The following is a 16,951-nucleotide window of genomic DNA, read 5'->3' as shown; positions in this document are numbered from 1 at the left end:
CGGCCTGCCGCACCGAGTCGTAAATCTGGGCGAGCACCGCGTTGTGGTAGCTCGTGCGCCGCGACTCGAGGTTGAGGATCGACTGCTCGGTGCTGAGCTTCGCGCCGTACGCGTCGAGCTTCGCGCCGCCGGGCAGCGTGCGGCCGATGAGCGACTCGCAGAGGGGGCTCGGCGTGCCGAAGTAGCAGGCGCACGCCTCGCCCCACTCGGGCGCGGAGAAGACGCGCCGTTCGACGGGGATCGTGGAGATAAAAGCCGACGAGAAGCGGTCGACGCAGAAGAGCGACGCGGCGCGCGGCGTGCCGTCGCCCTTGACCTCCCGGGCGTCAATACGCAGCACGCGCACGGCGGCCTTCTGCCTACAATTGTACTTCGCCTACATCGCACGGGACGTGGCGCGCTTCGGCATCGCCTCGCGCTCCGTGATGGCGCGGCGCCTCGTCGCGGCAGCCCTGCTGCTGCTCATCCCGACGCGCGGCGACGACGGCGGCCGCTGCCACATCGAGGTCGTCGTCGACGGCGCCGCGCGGCGCCTCGAGACGTCCGTGCCGCCGCCGGAGCGCCCCGAGCTCGTCGCCGGCGCCCGCGACTTCGCCGAGGACCTGGGCCTCGCGACGGGCGCCGGCTGCGACACGGTCGGCTGCGTCGCCGAGCGGCTCGCGGACATGCTCGGCGCGCGCTGCGCCGCCGACGAGTACCGGCGCCGGAGCCGCCGCGAGCCGCGGTGCCGGGAGCTCGGGCGCGCTACGGCGTGCGCGGAGCTCGCGCCGCCGCTCCTCCAAACAACAGAAGCAGCCGCGGGCGCGCACTGCGTCGTGGGCCTCGCTAGGACCTTCCCCCGCGTCGCCGCGTCCATCGCCGACGCCGTCGCGCCCCTCGGCGCCGCGGACTTCTTCTTCGTCTTCGGCGGCGCGCAGGCGTCGGCCGCGCCGGACGCCGCGTGGCGCGGCGCCTTCGACCGCTTCCCGCAGATCGCCCAGTTCGTCGTCGACGACACCGGCGGCCAGCTCCAGAAGCTCCAGCTCTGCTTCGGCCACGTGCTCGCGGCCGAGGCCGCCGCGGGCCGACAGTACGCCTGGGTCGCCAAGCACCGGCCGGACCTCCGCTGGACCGCGCCGCTGCCCGCGGCGCTCGCGCGGACGCGCGACGTCGTCCACTGCTACAACCTCGCCGGCGTCTGCCCGCGGGCGAGCGTCGGCGAGGGCTGGCCCTGCGACGTGCCCAACGCGGCGAACGCGACCTTTGTCAACGGCGTCGCCGCGGTGCCCGTCTGCGCGCCCGTGTTCCAGGTCGCCATGGCGCGGTCCCTACCGGCGCAGGACCGCGCGGAGCGCCACCTCTACAAGGGCCTGGACCTCGCGCGGGACCTCGCGCGCGCCGCGGAGCCCTTCTCCGACGCGTTCGCCGAGTGCGCGCTCGACTTCCTCGCGTGGACGTGCCGCGCCTACGACGCCTACCTCGAGGCCTGGGCCCGGGACGCCGCGCCCCGGGACGCCGCCGGCCGCCTGCTCGTCGACGCCGCGCCGGCGACGCCCGCCTGGGACGACGGCAGCGCGGCGCACGCGCTCTACGCGGCCGTCGCCGCGCGCGACGGCGCGGGCGCCGCGCACGCGCTCGCGCGCCTCGGCGACGCCTACGCGGCGGCGCTGCGCTACGCGACCCTGGGCGTCGACGGCCAGGGGCCGGGCTCCGCGGCCTTCGGGCCCTGGTCGTCGCACGACGACAAACGGCCGCCGCGCGTGCCGTTCCTCGACGCGCAGTGCGGCCCGCGCGCCGCGTGCCGGCGCCCGGGCGGCGGCCCCGGCGCCGCCTACGCCGCCGAGCTCTGCGCGCGGTCCTTCGCGCCGGACGTCCTCGCGTCGCCTTTCTACTTCCGCGCGGCGCCGCTCATGGAGGGCGTCGCCGGCTGCTCCGCGCGCCACCTCCTCGCGCGCGCGGCGGTGACCTGGGGCGGCGGGGTCGAGTGGATTGAGGCTCGAGCCGGCCGTGCCGTCTAGCCGCGTCCACAAGGAACGAGTGGCTCGCCGGGGGTCTCGAGGCAACCGATAGAGCGCCGCGGCCCCCGGGCCCGGCCCCTCAAAAAAATAAACGCGCCCTTAGGAGGCCTCAGTACTTGGCGAGCCAGGACGCGACGCCGATGAGGCCGCCGAAGACGTTGCCCCAGACGACGAGCCAGCCGAGGTGCTCCCGGATGACGACGCTCATCATGTGCTTCACGCGGAGGGGCGTGAGCGTCGTCATGCGCTCCGTGAGCACCTTGTCGATCTCGCCGCGGATCGTCTTCACGTCCATGAACTCCGTGACGTCGAAGTTCTGCGCGAGCGTCTCTCGAGGCTCCCGCCACGCGGAGGCACCCCCAGCAGACCCCGATTTTGGGGTAAACCATAGCCGCGCTTAAAGGACCGTTGTCCCGTCGAAACACCCCGATTCCTCGTCGATCTAGCCTCTTTTATGAGTTTCTGCTAAAAGATCGTTGCGAGGTGCTCTGTGGCGCGGGACGCGCGCGGCGGGAGACGACGGCGAGCGCGGAGTCACCCGTCGCACGCGGCGACGGTCTTGGCGTTCTCGGCCTCGGACAGCACGACGAGGCGTCCGTCGACGGCGGCAAAGGCCGCCGACAGGCCCGTCCTGGGCTTGTCGGCGGGCGCCGGCGCGTCTCCCGCGTCGTCGAGCTCGACGCCCGTCTTCCGGACCATCCGAGCTTCGACGGCGCGGAGCGTCGGCTCGAGCTCAAACGTGCGGCGGGCCGGGTCGTCGTGGACGCGGGCGAGGTCGTGGCAGTAGACGAGGAGGCGGCCCTTCTTGAAGTTGATGCCGTTGATGGTCTGGTCGGCGCGGAGCGTCTGACGAGAAGTTGACTTTCGGAGAGTCAGGTAGAGTCAGGTCCGGCTATCGACGCGGGGTCATTCCCACTTAAATGGCCACCGACACCCCACCGACAGACGCCGGCGAGCGTCGTCGCTCGGTTGTCCGGTCGTCCCCGGAGGTACCGTTTTCGGGGTTTTATTCGCGCGCGAATGCGGCCGCGGAGCGACGCGCGGCCGCCGCGCGGAACGCGATCATCGAGTGGTCGGATTGGACATCGGATTCCCATCCAACGCGTCGGACTCGTCTTAGAACGCGTCACTACGGGTGGTTTCTACGGAAGCCACGCTACTGGGGGAGCCTCCGCAGAGCCGGAGCCTGTACCGCCACTGCGTAACCTCGATAGTTCACCCTCACACGGCAGGGCAGTCCAACTAGGCTGCCTCCCCGTGTCGGAGCTTACTATCTCGCTACATCTTACTTATAGGCATGTTGTTTCCAGCATAAACTGATTCCAGATTTATTTCCTATTTATTTCCTATTTAACAAAAAGTAGTATTGATCGAAAAGCCAACATCAGATTCTGCTCCTGATATGCGCGCGCTCGGCGCCGTCGCGGCGCTCGCGCTCGCGCTGCCCCCGGGCGCGCCGATGATCGTCCGCATCGCCGAGACGGAGTACGACGTCGACGAAGCCGTCGTCTTCGACGACCATCGCGCGCTGCCGTCGCTGCTCGCGGACTTCAGGGAACTCAACGTCGACTGGCCGTCGCTCGGCTTCGACGGCTGCGCGTCGGCGGACTGCGCGGCGGCGGGCCTCCTCGCGGAACTGAGGCGCAGACGCGTGACCATCGCCGACGACGCGCGCGGGTTGATCGTGAAGATCGCGGCCGTGGGCGAGATTCTCGTGCCGCGCGACGCCCGCGGCTCCCCGCCGACGGAAGGCGACGTGTCGACGGCGCTCCGCGCCTGGGACGTCGACGGCGCGCGCGACGTCGCGGCCGCCGCCGCGGCCGCCGCCGCCGCGCGGCCGCCGACGACCGCCGACGCGGCGCTCCCGCCCTGGCCCGTCGACCGCGCCGCCGCGGGCGAGGACCGGCCCATGCCCGGCTGCCGCGCGCCCAACGTGGAAAATTGCCGGCGCTACGTCGCCATGCAGCGCAAATTCTACGACCCCGCGGCGCAGGAGCTCGTATCCGGGAACCACGTCATCCACAACGACGCCGCGGAGTACTGGGGCATGATCCTGAAGCCCGTCGTGCGGGACCCGCGCGTCTGGCGGGGGAAGCGCGCCCTCGACGTCGCCTGCGGGGGCCGCCGCAACGTGGCGAACCTGCTGCGCCTCGCGGCCTGGGACCGCGTCGACGGCTGCGATTTGGTGGCGCGGCACGTCGAGGGCGCGCTCGCCTTCGTCGGCCGCGACGGCTGGGACCGGTCCAAGTTCCATGCGTGGCAGTCGGCCGGCGCGGGGCTCGCGGCCGCCGACGGCCGGGCCCCCGCGCCCGTCGACGAGTACGACTTCGTCATGTCGACGATCGCGCTGCAGCACATCTGCGTCTACGTCGTGCGCCGGGGCATCCTCGAGGACATCCTCGCGGCGCTGCGGCCCGGCGGCCTCGTGTCGCTCCAGATGGTGTACCGCGCCCCGCACGAGGCGCCGCTGGACCCGGCCAGACATGCGCCCTACGACGCGAACGTCTTCGACGCGAACGGCACGAACAGCGACCACGACGTCCGCGTCACGGACCTCGACCGCGTCGTCGAGGACCTCGAGGACATCGGCTTCGTCGACGTCGAGTACGAGGTCGGCGGCTGGCACCTCGGCTACGTCGTCTCCTACCCGGACCAGTGGCTCATCGTCTACGCGCGCAAGCCCGGGCCCGCGACGGAGCAGCGCGTGTAGGAAACTAGAGAGAGATACCCCAAACTAGGGTAATGAGGAACGTTATTGGCAACGTTACGGGGGAGTGCCGTGTCATCTCCCTAGTGTGACGTCGCGATAGTAACGGAGCAAGGCAATGTAAATTATGGGGGATGATGGTGACTGTAATACGTAGGAGGCCGGCGGTGGACCACCCCTCGACCGCATGCACCACCCCACCCGCCCAAAGAGACACAGCCCCGGGGAATTGGATTGTGTCAGGGCCGTCAAGTAGGCAGTCGGTAGCATAGCCGGCAGCCCCGACCAAGTAAGATGAAAAGAACCCTGCTCATCACCGCGGCCCTGTGCACCGCCGCGGAAGAACAACCGGGAAACGCGCATTGGGGACACCCGCGACCGCTTCGAGACCCTCTCAGACACCCCTCGAGTGCCTCAGCCGCGTAGATCGTCCGCTGGGCCCGGCGCTGACCGCCACGACCACTCGGAGCGCTCGACTCGGACGCGCACCGCCGGGGCTGCCACGCGCGCGCGCGCGATGATGGACATAAAAAGGGAGCGGCGCTGGTGCGATCCCATCGTAACAAGGTCCCTGTGCGATCGCCCTAGCGCCGCTCCCTTTTTGTTGCACCAGGACCGACATATCGCCCCTCGACGCGTCGAAATGGCCCGGATCCATCGACCACGTCCGTGTTGAGGGGGGGAATTGGCCAAATTGGCCGGATTGGCCGCGTCGGACGTACGCCGTCGGACGGCAGCCAACCGCGATCGGACGATCGGACGAAGAGCCAACCGCGATCGGACAAGGACGAGGCCATTGGACGAACCCGCGGCCATTGGACGCGACCCCCGGCCATTGGACGTAAAAGACATCCATTGGCTACGATCTCGCGACGTTGTGGGCAGCGTCTGGGGCAGCCCGCTCGCGAGCGGCGACGGCCCGGAGCGCGTCGATTCCATGGGAGTGGCCAACGCCGCCCTCCCACCCGCCCAAGACCTCGACGCCGATGAACCAGAACTTCCGATCCGCGGACTGCCGCCGTTCTGCAGACATCGATCACTGCGACTGCGGCGCGCGTCCCCACCCGATTTTTGCAGCTCCGGATTTATACGCCTTCACAGGACATGGGAACAACACATCATCTCTGTGCGGTCGCCCTACGGCTGACTTGGGTTCGAATTTCTCCCACGCGCGCGACGACGACGACGGCGGCGGCGGCGGCGGCGGCGGCGGCGGCGGCGGCGGCGGCGGCGGCGGCGGCCGACCGACCGACCGACCGACCCCCAAAAGTAGGTTGCAAGGGCTTCGCCGGGGACCCGAAGGGACTCGCCCGGCACCTCCCCTAAGCCCCAATATTTTTTTTTTTTAATTTTACCCCCCGTACCCCGGCGCTCGAGACGGCCTCTCCGGCTGGTAGTCCTCGTACTAAGCCCGCGACGCCGCGCACCGTCGGTTTTTACGCGTCGGCCAGATCGGCGCGATCGGACGATCGGACGATCGGCCAGATCGGACGATCGGACGAAGCCCATCGGACGCACGGCCAATCGCCGTTGGACGTGGCCAATGGGATTCGGCCAACGCGGCCAATCCGGCCAATTTGGCCAATTCCCCCCCTCAACGTCCGTGTGCACCGCGCCCGCGCGGATCGCCATGAGCGCGTCGAACGCGCCCGGATCCAGCACGGAGGTGCCGAGCGTCCAGTCGAGGACGACGTCGCCGACGGCGCGCTTGAACGTCGCGAGCGCGTCGCCGGGCCGGAGGCCCCCGCCCAGGTGGAGCGTCGCGCAGCCGAGGGCCGCGCCGAGTCGCGCGGCGGCGTCGAGGATGGCGCTGGGCCCGGCGAGCGCGTAGCCCGCCGCGCGCGACCCCGAGAGGTGGTAGTGGAGCACGGCGCCGTGGCGGAGGAAGAGCGCCGCGGACACGAGCGACCCGTCCGCCGCCGTCGCCGTCGCATAGTAGCAGGTCCCCACTTTAGTATGGGGGTCCTTCCTCCTTTTCCCAATTTCCCTCTCTTAGACTGTTAGCTACAAATAGATCTTTCTTTCTATTCCACGTATACAGCCAGAGCTGCTGCTGGTGCGATGCGCGCCGCCGCCCGCTGCCTCGCGCTCGCGCTCGCGGCCGCGCGGGACGTCGCAGTGCCGGGTCCGGCTTTCACGGACTGCGTGGGGCGCGGCGCCGAACCCGCCGAGGGCCAGGCAACGGTCTTCTGGTCCGAGGCCGACCACTTCGTTGACGGCGCCGAGCGGCAGCACGCGGCCGCGGCGCTGCTGCTGCGGCACGGCGCGCACGATGCCAACGGGACGGTCGTGGACGTCGGCGCCGGCCGCGGTGGCCTGCGGCGCTTCCTCCCCCCGGCGACGGCGTACGTTGCGGCGGACGTCACGGGCTACGGCATCGGCGCCGTGCTGTGCGACGTGAACCGCCTCGAATTCCCCTTCCTGCTCGCGCCGGGCGAGGCCCGCGACGGCGTCGCCGCCTTCGCGTTCCTGGGTTCCTTCGAGTACGTGCTGGACAAGCAGACGGTGCTGCGGCTTTGCAGGATGCACCGCGGCGCGCACGCCGTCTTCGCGTACAATTTCCGGCGCGCGGGCCGTGTCGTGTGAAGTAACCAAGGGCGGCCGCGCGACCCCCGCACCAGGTATCACTCGCCGACGGCGCGCTTCGAGTGGGTGGCGCCGCTGTCGTTCCGCGCGTTCGCCGAGGCGGCCAGGATTGCCGGCTTCGACGCGAGCTTCTTTGCCGAGCCCGAGGCCGCGCCAGTCGACTGGCTCGGCGCGGAGAAGCACGACCGCGCTGGTGGCACCGGCTTTGCCTACGCGTACCTGACGCCCGCGGGCGCGCCCGCGCGCCTCAGGAGCGTCTCCGTGGAGGCCCTCGCGGGCCCCCGGGAGGCCGAGGACCCGGCGGCCGTGCACCTGCGCGCGGGTCGCCAGCCCTGCGTCTACGAGCTCGACCCGGAGGGCGAGGAGGTCGTGCGCACAGACGTGACGCGCGAGGCCTGCCTCTGGGCCTCGGGCATCGACGTCGTGGACTCCCGCCTCCGCGCCGTGCACTGGCGCGCGGGCTGCCGGGCGGCGGCGAACCCTACCTCGTCTCGCCCCTCGGAAGCCACGTCGCCCCGCCCGGGGAGGCGCCCGCTCCGCCGGCGTAGGGCACGTTTTTGTGGGCCGCGGCGCGGCTGGTGTTGATTTGTGCTAGCGGTAACACATCCCGCCGGCGGGATGTGTTAAAGGCCGCTTCAACCTGGGCTTCAATCTCAAACCTTGCACTTCAACAGGGACCTCAACACCGCCGCTTGCCCTTCAAAAGGGACCTCAACACCGCCGCTCACGCCTCGCCGGGGACCTCTGACGCGCCGCCCACGCCTTAGGGCGCGCGACCCGCCCCATGCCACGTGCCAGAAGCCCTCCAGAAGCCCTCCAGAACCCTTCCGCGGACCCGAAATACCCCAAACCCCTTACGATTTTGCGATTTTGATTCACCCCACTGCCTCGCCTTGGTAAATTGCCCTTCAAGTTTCTTTTAAGGGCAAACTGCAAGGCGTGGGCGGCGCGTCAGAGGTCCCCGGCGAGGCGTGAGCGGCGGTGTTGAGGTCCCTTTTGAAGGGCAAGTGGCGGTGTTGAGGTCCCTGTTGAAGTGCAAGGTTTGAGGTTGAAGCCCAGGTTGAAGCGGCCTTTAACATATCCCGCCGGCTGGATATGTTAGCGGCTCGGACAGTGGACTTGCGCGGCTCGGACAGTGGACTTTCGTCCCTCAGGCTCGCACCGCATCGATTTCGAAAACTCCGCGTCGAGAATCGGTGACGACACCGGCCTTTCGAGAGGTCGCCCTCCGCCAGGTTAGGCCTTGAACTTGAGTTTACTCAGTAGGCTAGTAAATATACCTAGGTAGTATTCTTTAATTTTAGAAGCCTGGCAAGTTGAATGTCGGTGGAACGGATATCAGTTCCGGGTGAAGCGACGAGTCGAAGGGCGCCGCGAGTGCGCCGGGCTTGTGGAAGATGGGCATAGCGTCGGTGCGATTCGCGAGCGCCGCGAGCGCCGCGTCGGCTCCCGGCTCGAGGTAGCCGTGGGCCGCGAGGAAGGCCGCGTGGTACGCCGCGAGGGCGCCGACGCGCAGGTCCGCCGCGAGGGCGACCGCCGCGGCGCCGAGGCGCGGCGCCGCGGCCCGCAGCACGGGGACGTAGCGCGCGTCGAGCTTCGGCGTATCCGGCCGCGCGGCCCTCGGCACCAGCGCGCGGTCCAAAGTCGTGTGGAAGGCGTCGAGCGGTCCCGGCTCGCAGTGATCTCCGTCGCAGACGCGCCGCTTCAGGATGTCGCCGCGCCACCGCTTCGGCGCGCTGTCGCCGAAGCCCTCGTCGGCATCCCACTGGCGGATCTCGACCCAGCCCCGTCGTCCGGCGATGACCGTGCCGTAGTGGTGCTCGCTCCATTCGAAGCGTGTCGCGCCCGCGCCGGGCCAGGAGGAGGGTTCCTCGCCGACGCCGGCCGCGACGGCCACGACCGCGGCGTGCAGGTCGTCCACCAACAGGTCCGCGTCCCCGCAGCGGCCGGCGACGCACGCGGCGCCGTTGCGGTAGACAACGTAGGCGACGGTCGCGTTCAGGTAGAACAGCAGGTCCCGGAAGCTGTCCCAGCCGCCGGCCGTCTTGTCGTCGCCCGCGACGCCCGCACGCCGGCGCACGACGACGCGGCCGTTGACGACCGGCGGGTCCGACGCCGCGAGCGCCGCGAGGTCCGCGAGGCGCCGTCCCGTAAAAAAGAAGGCGTCGCGCGCGGCCTCGCAGCGGTCCACGGTGCCGTGGACGAAGTCGGGCACGGGGACGTCAAGCTCGAGATGCCGCGCGCGGAGGCGCCGCTTCAGCGAGATTGCGCGGCCGTCCGCGGCCGCCTGCGTCGCCGCGGGGCCCGGTGCGTCATCCGCGCTGAGCGGGCTCGGCGAACCAAAGTCCGCGACAACCACCAAGGCCTCGCCCTTGCCGTCCACGAAGCCGCACTTGCCTTCAAGGATCGGCGACGCCAGGGGCTGGTGGCCGTAGAGCCGCTGGATGCGCTGACACGTCGGCGCCGGCGCGAGCTGGACGACGGCGACAAGTTTCGCGGTTGCCTCGGCGGCTAGTAGCAGCCCGGCCCACGCGGGCCGCGACACGGCCCAGAAGACGAGGACGTGGAAGCCGTCGCCCGCGCCGCGCGCCGACGGCGGCGCGCACGCCGCGTAGGTCCTCGGCGCCTTCGCCGGCGCCGGCGGCGCCGCGAGCGTCGCGAGCGCGTCGGCCAGCCCCGCCTCGAAGCCCACGAGGCCCGGGTGGAGCGCGCCGTGCGCGTCGAGGGCGTCGGCGGCGGCGCCCGCCGCCGCCGCCTCGCGCTCGAAGCCCGGCGCTCCGTCGAGCGCGGCCCGCGCGAGCCGCGCGAGGTCCGCGACCGCGGCGCCGTCGCTGAGCGGGGGCCCTAGGCCCGGCCTAAAGTTCAGCCGCAGGCCCGTGTGGCGGTGGATCGCGTCGCCGAAGGGCGACGCCGCGGACGCGACGCCGTCGTCGTCGAGCGCCGCGGCCCACCCAAAGTCAACGACGCGCACTCTGTCCTGAGAATCGACGAGCACATTCCAGGAGCCGAGGTCGCGGTGGACGACCCTCGCGCGCGCGAGGGCCAGCGCCGCCTCGAGCAGGCCCTTCAAGCCGACGAGCGCCCCCCGGGCCCCCTCGTCGTCGAGGTAGTCGTGGAACTGGCGGGTCCCGTCGAGCTCCTCGACGAAGCACGCGGACCACGAGTTCGACGGCGCATCCGTGGGCGCCGCGCCGTGCGCCCAGAGCTCGCCGCCGACGCGCCAGACGGCGCCGAGGGCCGCGGGCGCCGCGCCGCCGCGCACGAGCGCCGAGAAGTGACACTCGCGCGCGGCCTCGTCCGAGTCGGAGACCTTCGCGAAAGCGGCGTCGCGGGAGCGGCCGCCGAGCCCTTCGAACCCCGCGGCGCCGAGCGCCTCGAACGCCAGCGCCGCGGGCACGCGAAAGGTCAGCGCCTTTTGGACCCGCGACAACGCGGCCGCCGGCGCCCGGGGCGTCTGGCCCGCGTGGACGGGGTCCGCGTAACCTGCGGCGACGTGGAGCGCGTGGAGGACGACGGGCGCCGTGACGGGGCCCACGAAGGCGAGCGTGTCGTTGCCGGCGAGCGTGTGGCAAAAAGCCCGCGCGTCCGCGTCGCTGACGACGCGAACCGCGCGCGCCGACGCGGGCCTCTCGAGGTCCATCTGGAAGTGGAGCGACTCCGGGTATGAGCTCAGCGCGCCCAGGAACGTGAAGTCCGGCAATAAGCCCAGGAGCAGCGGCTCATCGGGGCCGAAGAGCCGCGCGGCCGCGGCGCAACACGCGGAGCCCACGGCCAATCCGACGGTTGGCCCGTCGACGCCCGCGGGCCACAGCAACGTCGCCGACGAGGGCCGCGCGGGCGCTGCGCCACCGCGAGCCGCGGGCATGCCTAGGATTCGCGCGAGCGGGCCGCCGTCCTCGGCAATGACGTCCTCCAGGGCCCTCCTCGGCGCGACGACAGTCAAGGTCGCCGGCCGCCGCGGGCCCCATGTCCAGCCGCCGCAGCCCCCGGCCGCGTCGCCGTCCGCGACCCTCGATCGCCCGCGGCCGTCGACCCGCGGTAGCACGCTCGCCCAGCGCAAAACGCCAGCGGGGCAGGCGTCGCCGAAGACGACGACGCGCGTCGCCGCGGCGCAGCTCAGGGAGCCGAGGACCGCGGCCGTGACCCAGTCGCCGTCGGGGCCGAGCGACTCGGCGTCGAAGAAGGCCGCGTCGACGAGTATCTGCGCGAGCGCCGGAGCCAGCGACGCGCAGCCCAGGGCGCCGTTGAGGCGCAGCGTGGTGAAGTAGCGGAGGTTGTCGGCCTTCGCGGCCAGCCTTCGCCAGTCGGCCGAGTCACCGAAGGAGCCGGGGTCCAGGTGCCACTGGCCTATATTCAGCGCCGGCCGCGGCGGTGCCACGCGCAGCACGACGGCCTCGCCGGCGCGGCCGTCCTGCAGGCCCCGCGCGCCGAAGTCGAGGCCCGAGAGCCGGAACCGCGTCCGGACGCCGACGAAAGCGCCGTCGTCGAGGCCGCGGACGTCGGCGACCTCGGCGACCTCGCAGACGACGTCACCCGCCACCGGGCAGACGTCGCTGTCGCAGGCGCCGGGCGCCGGGCAGGCGCGGACGCCGTCGACCCAGAGCTCGGCGGGCGCCGGATCCGGGCCCTCGACGAGGACGTCGACGAGCGCGTCGCCGCCGACATTGACGGCGTAGGGCGCCGGGAAGACGATGCGCGCGGCCGCGGCTGCGGCGCCGACAAGCAGCAGGCGGCGCACCATGCGCGGCTCAGACGCGCGCCAAGTGGCAACCGTACATGAGGGCCGCTTTGCTTGCAATTTGGTGTGCGGCTCGCTCAAGGGTAATAAATAGTATCTAGATTTATATCCCCTTGGTAGCGTCGCTGGCTAATATGGCAGCAGCCCCAGCGCAGGGGGCCGCACCTGCGGCTCCCGTGGTGGCCGCTCCTGCGCCCGTCTTCACCATGAGGAGAACAAATCTATGCATGATCCGACACTAACGATGGTTGAACGATATCTGACGCTGCGTTTGGCATGTTCCGCGGCCGGGCCACGCGCGACGACGACGACGGCGGCGGCGGCGGCGGCGGCGGCGGCGGCGACGACGACGACGACCGACCGACCGACCGACCGACTGGCCCAGAAAGTAGGTGCCAGGAACTAGCCCGGGACCCAGGGGAAGTCACCCGAGGTCCCCCCGAGTACGCCCCAGTCGGTTTGGTTTAAATTTTACCACCCCAGACCCCAAAGCCCGAGTTCACTCTCTTTGCTTAAACTTCTAGTTAGTGGATCCTTAGCTGCAGGGCTGAGCTCCTGCTTTTACGTGTTGTTAATGGCTCGCTGTATGTATTTGGTTCCGCTAGCTTATGGAGCTGCCCCCTTTCTCGCTACGCGCGTGGGGGTTTGGGATGACCGAGGCGCGAACATGCTCTCCAACGCCTGTTCCTGCTGCACTATATCAGTTCCATCGCAGCGTCGATGATCGTTTGGTGCGCGGTGCGCGCCGCGCGCCGCGGCCGTCACCAACTCGCGCGCGCGCAATCTCGACTGCGAGACGCAGCACTCCGAGCTCACGTCGTGACCGGCGGCGCCCCCAGGCCTCGGCGTCGTCGTGAGGCAGCCCTCGCTGGCGCACACGATGCCGCCGCTCCGGCGGCGCTTTCGAGTTCCGCCCGAGGCGCCGAAGCGATGGGGCAGCCCCGTTCGACGACGGCCCCTTCGTCCTCGCGTCGGCGACCGAACCCGACCACAAGATGCCAGGAGGTCCAGAGCAACATAGGATTGGTGAAGCCGTTGAGCTTTCCAACGGGTGCGTCATGTTTGGCTTATTGAGCATTCTGGCGGCTCGCTCTATGTATTTGGCTCCGCTGATTTTAGAGAGCGACGGCATGGATGCATTAAATTTAGTCGCTCGCGCCTACCTCCGCGCGCGCGTCCCCGCGTGCAAGGTCGCTGGGACTGCGCATAGCGCGAAACTTTCTGAACACCTCGCGCCGAGCCGACCGACGAGTTGCACCTTCGAGACAGACGTCTCGCAAATTACCCCAAACATACACCCCCCATCACCTACCCCAGGCCACAAGTCTGCTACCCCATTTCGCCGGGAGGCAGCCCCGTTGGCACGAGGTGCTGGTAGTGCGCCTTTCGCGACGTCACACTATGGAGATGACACTGCACCCTTAACGTTGACCTCGACGTTCCTTGTTACCCTAGTTTGGGGTATTTCCCTCTACCTTCCTCAGCCACATGATTAGCTTGGTTTCTTTATTTTTTTACTTCAGAGGCATACAGATCGATCGACGCGATGTCGGAGCTCGCAACGTCCGCGGCCCGCTTCGCCGCCGCGGCGAAGCAGGCCCGCCGCTCGCCCTCGATGTTGGCCGCGAGCTGCGCCTCGCGGCACGCGGCGCCGCAGCCCGCGGCGGCCGCGGCGGCCGCGACGGCGGCCGGGATCGCGCGCGCGAGGTCCTGGGCGGCGCGTTCGACATTCGCCGCGTCGGCCGTCGCGTCGATGGTCACGGACACCCGCGTGGCATCGTCGAAGGTTGCGGCGTAGGCGCAGCTCGCGAACCCGGGCACGACGTCTGCGGCCGGCGGCGCCGCGCCGCCGTCGAAGGCGTAGGGGCACGCTTCGTCGTCGTCCGCGGCCCAGGTGAAGGCGTGGCGGTCCTCCGCGAGGCTGTAGAGATTGCCCGGCGACAGGTTCTGCCGCCCGGCGATGAGGCACGCGGGCGCGGCTTGGAGAATGGCGTAGGCCATGAACGTCTCGGAGGAAAAGAGGCCGAACTGTCCGCACAATGCCGACGCGAACTCGTTCACGGCGCAGGCCTCCATCGCGTCGGCGAGGACCGCCGGCTCGCCCGTTCTGGCGCCTTCGAGCTCGGGCAGATGGTCGAAGATGACGCGCTTTAAATCGCGCGGCGTCGCGATGGCGCCGCCGAGGCGCTCGGGCACGTGGAGCCAGCGCCAGCGCAGCGCCGTGAGGTCGCTCTCGAGGGCGTTCGTCCAATTCAGGGGCACGTAGACCGGCCGCGTCGAGTTGCGTCGGGAGAACCCGAAGCCGTCGCCGCGCGCGAACCACGGCTTGATCAATCGGTCGACGCAGTTCCCAAAGGCGGCATAGAAGACGGGCGGCGCCGCGTAGGCGACCTCGACAAAAATCTCGGCGTGGACGCGGCCGACCGCGGGGACGAGCGACGCGTAAGGAGGATGGAAATCGAGGTCCGTCCGCGTCTTCACCAAAACGTCGTAGCGTCGCAGCTCCGGCTCGAAGGCGTCGAGCGCCGCCTGGAGCTGGACCCAGGAGATCAAGCGTCCGCCGCCTTTTTGCCCGCAGATCTCGCAGGCGGCGACGGCGCCGTCGACGCCGACGACGCGGTCCGGGCGGCCGAACAGCTCGCGAGCCGTCGGGAAATGCCGCGCGTACGTCGCAACGAAGCCGTCGCAGCCCGCCGTCGCGTCCTGCAGCGCGCGGAAGCTGTCAGCGTCCCGCAACCGCACCTCGCCGACGAAGAGCACCGCGACGCGCTGGCGCGCCGCCTCGGCCGGCCGGCACCCCAACCCCCCAAAGTCCGTATCCGCCGCGACCATGGCGACGCCGGACCAGACGTCGATCTTTGGCGGCGCCGCGCCGGCCGTCTGGGCGTAGGTGCCCACGCCCGTGCGCACCCAGGAGCCGTCGTGCTTGTCGTACATCCGGATCGGCCGGCGCAGCGTGACGTCGACGAGGCGCGGCTCCGCCGCGTCGAGGCGCCGCGCGACGTCGCCCGCGACGCAGGGCGTCCGCAGGTAGACGCGGGGCGCCGACTCGGCGCAGAGCCAGGCCGCCGTCGCGGCCGCGTCGACGCCGGGCCCCGCCGCGACCGCTACGTCGAAGATCACGATGATGTCGCGGTCCGAGTCCGCGTAGAGGGACCAGGCCACGGGCACGACGGCGCCCGCGGACCGCGGCGGCGCCACGACGGCCTCGACGAGCTCGGCGCCGACGAAGCAGAAGGCCGCGCCATCGGAGAAGCAGACCTACGAAGCGCGTCGGTGGCGATTCTTCATCGTCTTCCCGGTCAAAACATCTCGAACATCGTCGCGGCCGCGGGACGCCGAAGCCAGACCCACGCGCGGTTCGGGTAAGCGCATTCCGGTGGCGCGCGCATCAGCCGCTCCGTCTCCGCGGGACGCACGAGAGCGTGGTGCTGGTCTTGCCGACCGTCCAGCCGGAGGGCCTCCGCGGGGAGGGGCTCGCCGTCCTCGCGGCACCGCGGCAGCTGGTTCGGGAGCCCGGCGACGACGAGGTCGTCCGAGCCGGCCGCCGCCGGGCCGCGTCGCGCGGGAGGAACATTGTCAGCGACGCGAAGAGGTCCGCCGTCGGCGGGCCGTAGAGGAGCCGTGCGCGGCGCGCGTGACGGCACGCGGACGAGTTACGTAAACCGAGGCCGCGCGCGGCCGCGGCCGCGACGGCGTCGTCACAGGCGTGGGTCTCCACGTCGTCGAGGAGCAGAGCGTCGACGCGGTCGAGGATGCCGTCGAGGGCGCCGCCGAGTAGCGTCGTCGCCGTCGTCCGCAGCAGGTCGACGCGGCCAACGATCGACGCCAACGGTGGGCCGCCGCAGGCTTCCGCCCGCTCGATGAAGAAGCGGTGGTAGCCATCCTCGACGCGCTCGTCGTCGCAGGCGAGGCGCACGACGAAGACGTCGTCGTAGCCGGGACAGTGCGCCTCGGCGTAGAGCGACTTGGATCTGGGGACGTCTTCGGTAGCGATCCATAATCTTGCCGTCTTCGGGATCTGCACATCGGCGCCGCGCGCGACGGTGGCGAGTAAGACGAGCAACGGTCGCATCGTCATCTAGCGTTGCATCATCGTCGAGAGGCTGCCTGTTTGCATCTTATCCAGGGGGTCCATCACGCGTCAAAGCTGCCCCTAAATATGAGGTAGACGCAGGAAGTATGCACAAACAACCTTAGGCTCTAGAGGGTCGCGGTCGACTCCCCCCTGAAACTCCGTTTAATTCAGGGTTGACGTCTTCGGCCCCGGCGCCTGGCCGGACGTGTCCCAGGCCCCCCTGGGACGTGGGTGGCGCGGGGGCGCGCCCGCGGGGGACGGTCCTGGCCGCCTCCAGCGGAGCGAAGCGCTGGAACCATTGCGTAGCCAATCAGCGCCTCGCCTGAAATGCGCAATTGGCGCATTTCAGCCCAGATACAGCCGCTCGAAATCGACATCGGTGTCGATAGCGTCGTTTGCATGGTCTGCTGATCATGGGTTTTGGACCATGGCGCGCACTCTCTACTTCTTCGCGCACAGCCGAAGGTGCGCCGCGAACGTGGCCGGTTCTACGGGCAGCCCGTCGTCGTTGCCGCCGCGGGGCAGCCCTTAGTTGGGGGCCGTCGGTGGACGCTCGCGGAGTCGCTGAACGTCGGCGACTTCGTGGCGCTGGAGACGGGCGACTACTGGCGCCCGCAGCGCGAGGGCGGCGGCAGCACGCACGCCTTTTTGCTCGCGCGCGTCATGGAGCAGCGCGGGAGCGGCGGGAAGGGCTACGTCGTCGCGGACGACCGCGCGACGCGGACGCACGACAACGAGGAGTACCGCCCCGGGGACCCCGTCGTCCTGGTGCGCCTCTCGACCGCACGGGCGCGGACACGCGCCGCTTCACCGTCCGCATCTACCGCGCGAACGGCAGGAGCGTT

The 16,951-nt window shown here is 70.2% G+C and overlaps 5 protein-coding genes across 5 annotated transcripts in view; 3 read left to right on the top strand and 2 right to left on the bottom strand.

Moving 5' to 3' along the window:
* Window positions 1-425: 425 nt before the first annotated feature.
* On the top strand, window positions 426-1,997 carry AURANDRAFT_67755 (hypothetical protein; the record flags this gene model as incomplete). Its single annotated transcript, XM_009043302.1, has 1 exon — window positions 426-1,997. One exon carries the CDS (start codon window positions 426-428, stop codon window positions 1,995-1,997), a length of 1,572 nt encoding a protein of 523 aa, XP_009041550.1.
* Window positions 1,998-3,399: 1,402 nt separating this feature from the next.
* AURANDRAFT_67754 (hypothetical protein) lies at window positions 3,400-4,707 on the top strand (the record flags this gene model as incomplete). The annotated part of the gene is made up of 1 exon (XM_009043303.1): window positions 3,400-4,707. The coding sequence occupies one exon, from the start codon at window positions 3,400-3,402 to the stop codon at window positions 4,705-4,707; it is 1,308 nt and encodes a 435-aa protein (XP_009041551.1).
* A 2,058-nt stretch (window positions 4,708-6,765) lies between these two features.
* On the top strand, window positions 6,766-8,490 carry AURANDRAFT_67753 (hypothetical protein; the record flags this gene model as incomplete). Its single annotated transcript, XM_009043304.1, has 3 exons — window positions 6,766-7,256; window positions 7,326-7,778; window positions 8,445-8,490. 3 exons carry the CDS (start codon window positions 6,766-6,768, stop codon window positions 8,488-8,490), a joined length of 990 nt encoding a protein of 329 aa, XP_009041552.1.
* A 100-nt stretch (window positions 8,491-8,590) lies between these two features.
* On the bottom strand, window positions 8,591-12,031 carry AURANDRAFT_67752 (hypothetical protein; the record flags this gene model as incomplete). Its single annotated transcript, XM_009043290.1, has 1 exon — window positions 8,591-12,031. The coding sequence occupies one exon, from the start codon at window positions 12,029-12,031 to the stop codon at window positions 8,591-8,593; it is 3,441 nt and encodes a 1,146-aa protein (XP_009041538.1).
* Window positions 12,032-13,534: 1,503 nt separating this feature from the next.
* Window positions 13,535-16,951, bottom strand: part of AURANDRAFT_67751 (hypothetical protein) — a gene marked incomplete at both ends in the record, with an annotated part of 6,454 nt that continues 3,037 nt past the window's right edge. Inside the window, 2 exons of the mRNA XM_009043289.1 lie at window positions 13,535-15,289; window positions 15,750-16,002. Of these exons, the coding sequence (XP_009041537.1) occupies window positions 13,535-15,289; window positions 15,750-16,002 (2,008 nt within the window). The remainder of the gene's footprint in view (window positions 15,290-15,749; window positions 16,003-16,951) is intronic.

The sequence above is a fragment of the Aureococcus anophagefferens genome, assembly GCF_000186865.1.
Source record: "Aureococcus anophagefferens unplaced genomic scaffold AURANscaffold_49, whole genome shotgun sequence".
Taxonomy (NCBI): Eukaryota; class Pelagophyceae; order Pelagomonadales; family Pelagomonadaceae; genus Aureococcus; species Aureococcus anophagefferens.
Note: the sequence above shows the minus strand (reverse complement) of the source record. Positions and strands in the feature narration are given on the sequence as shown.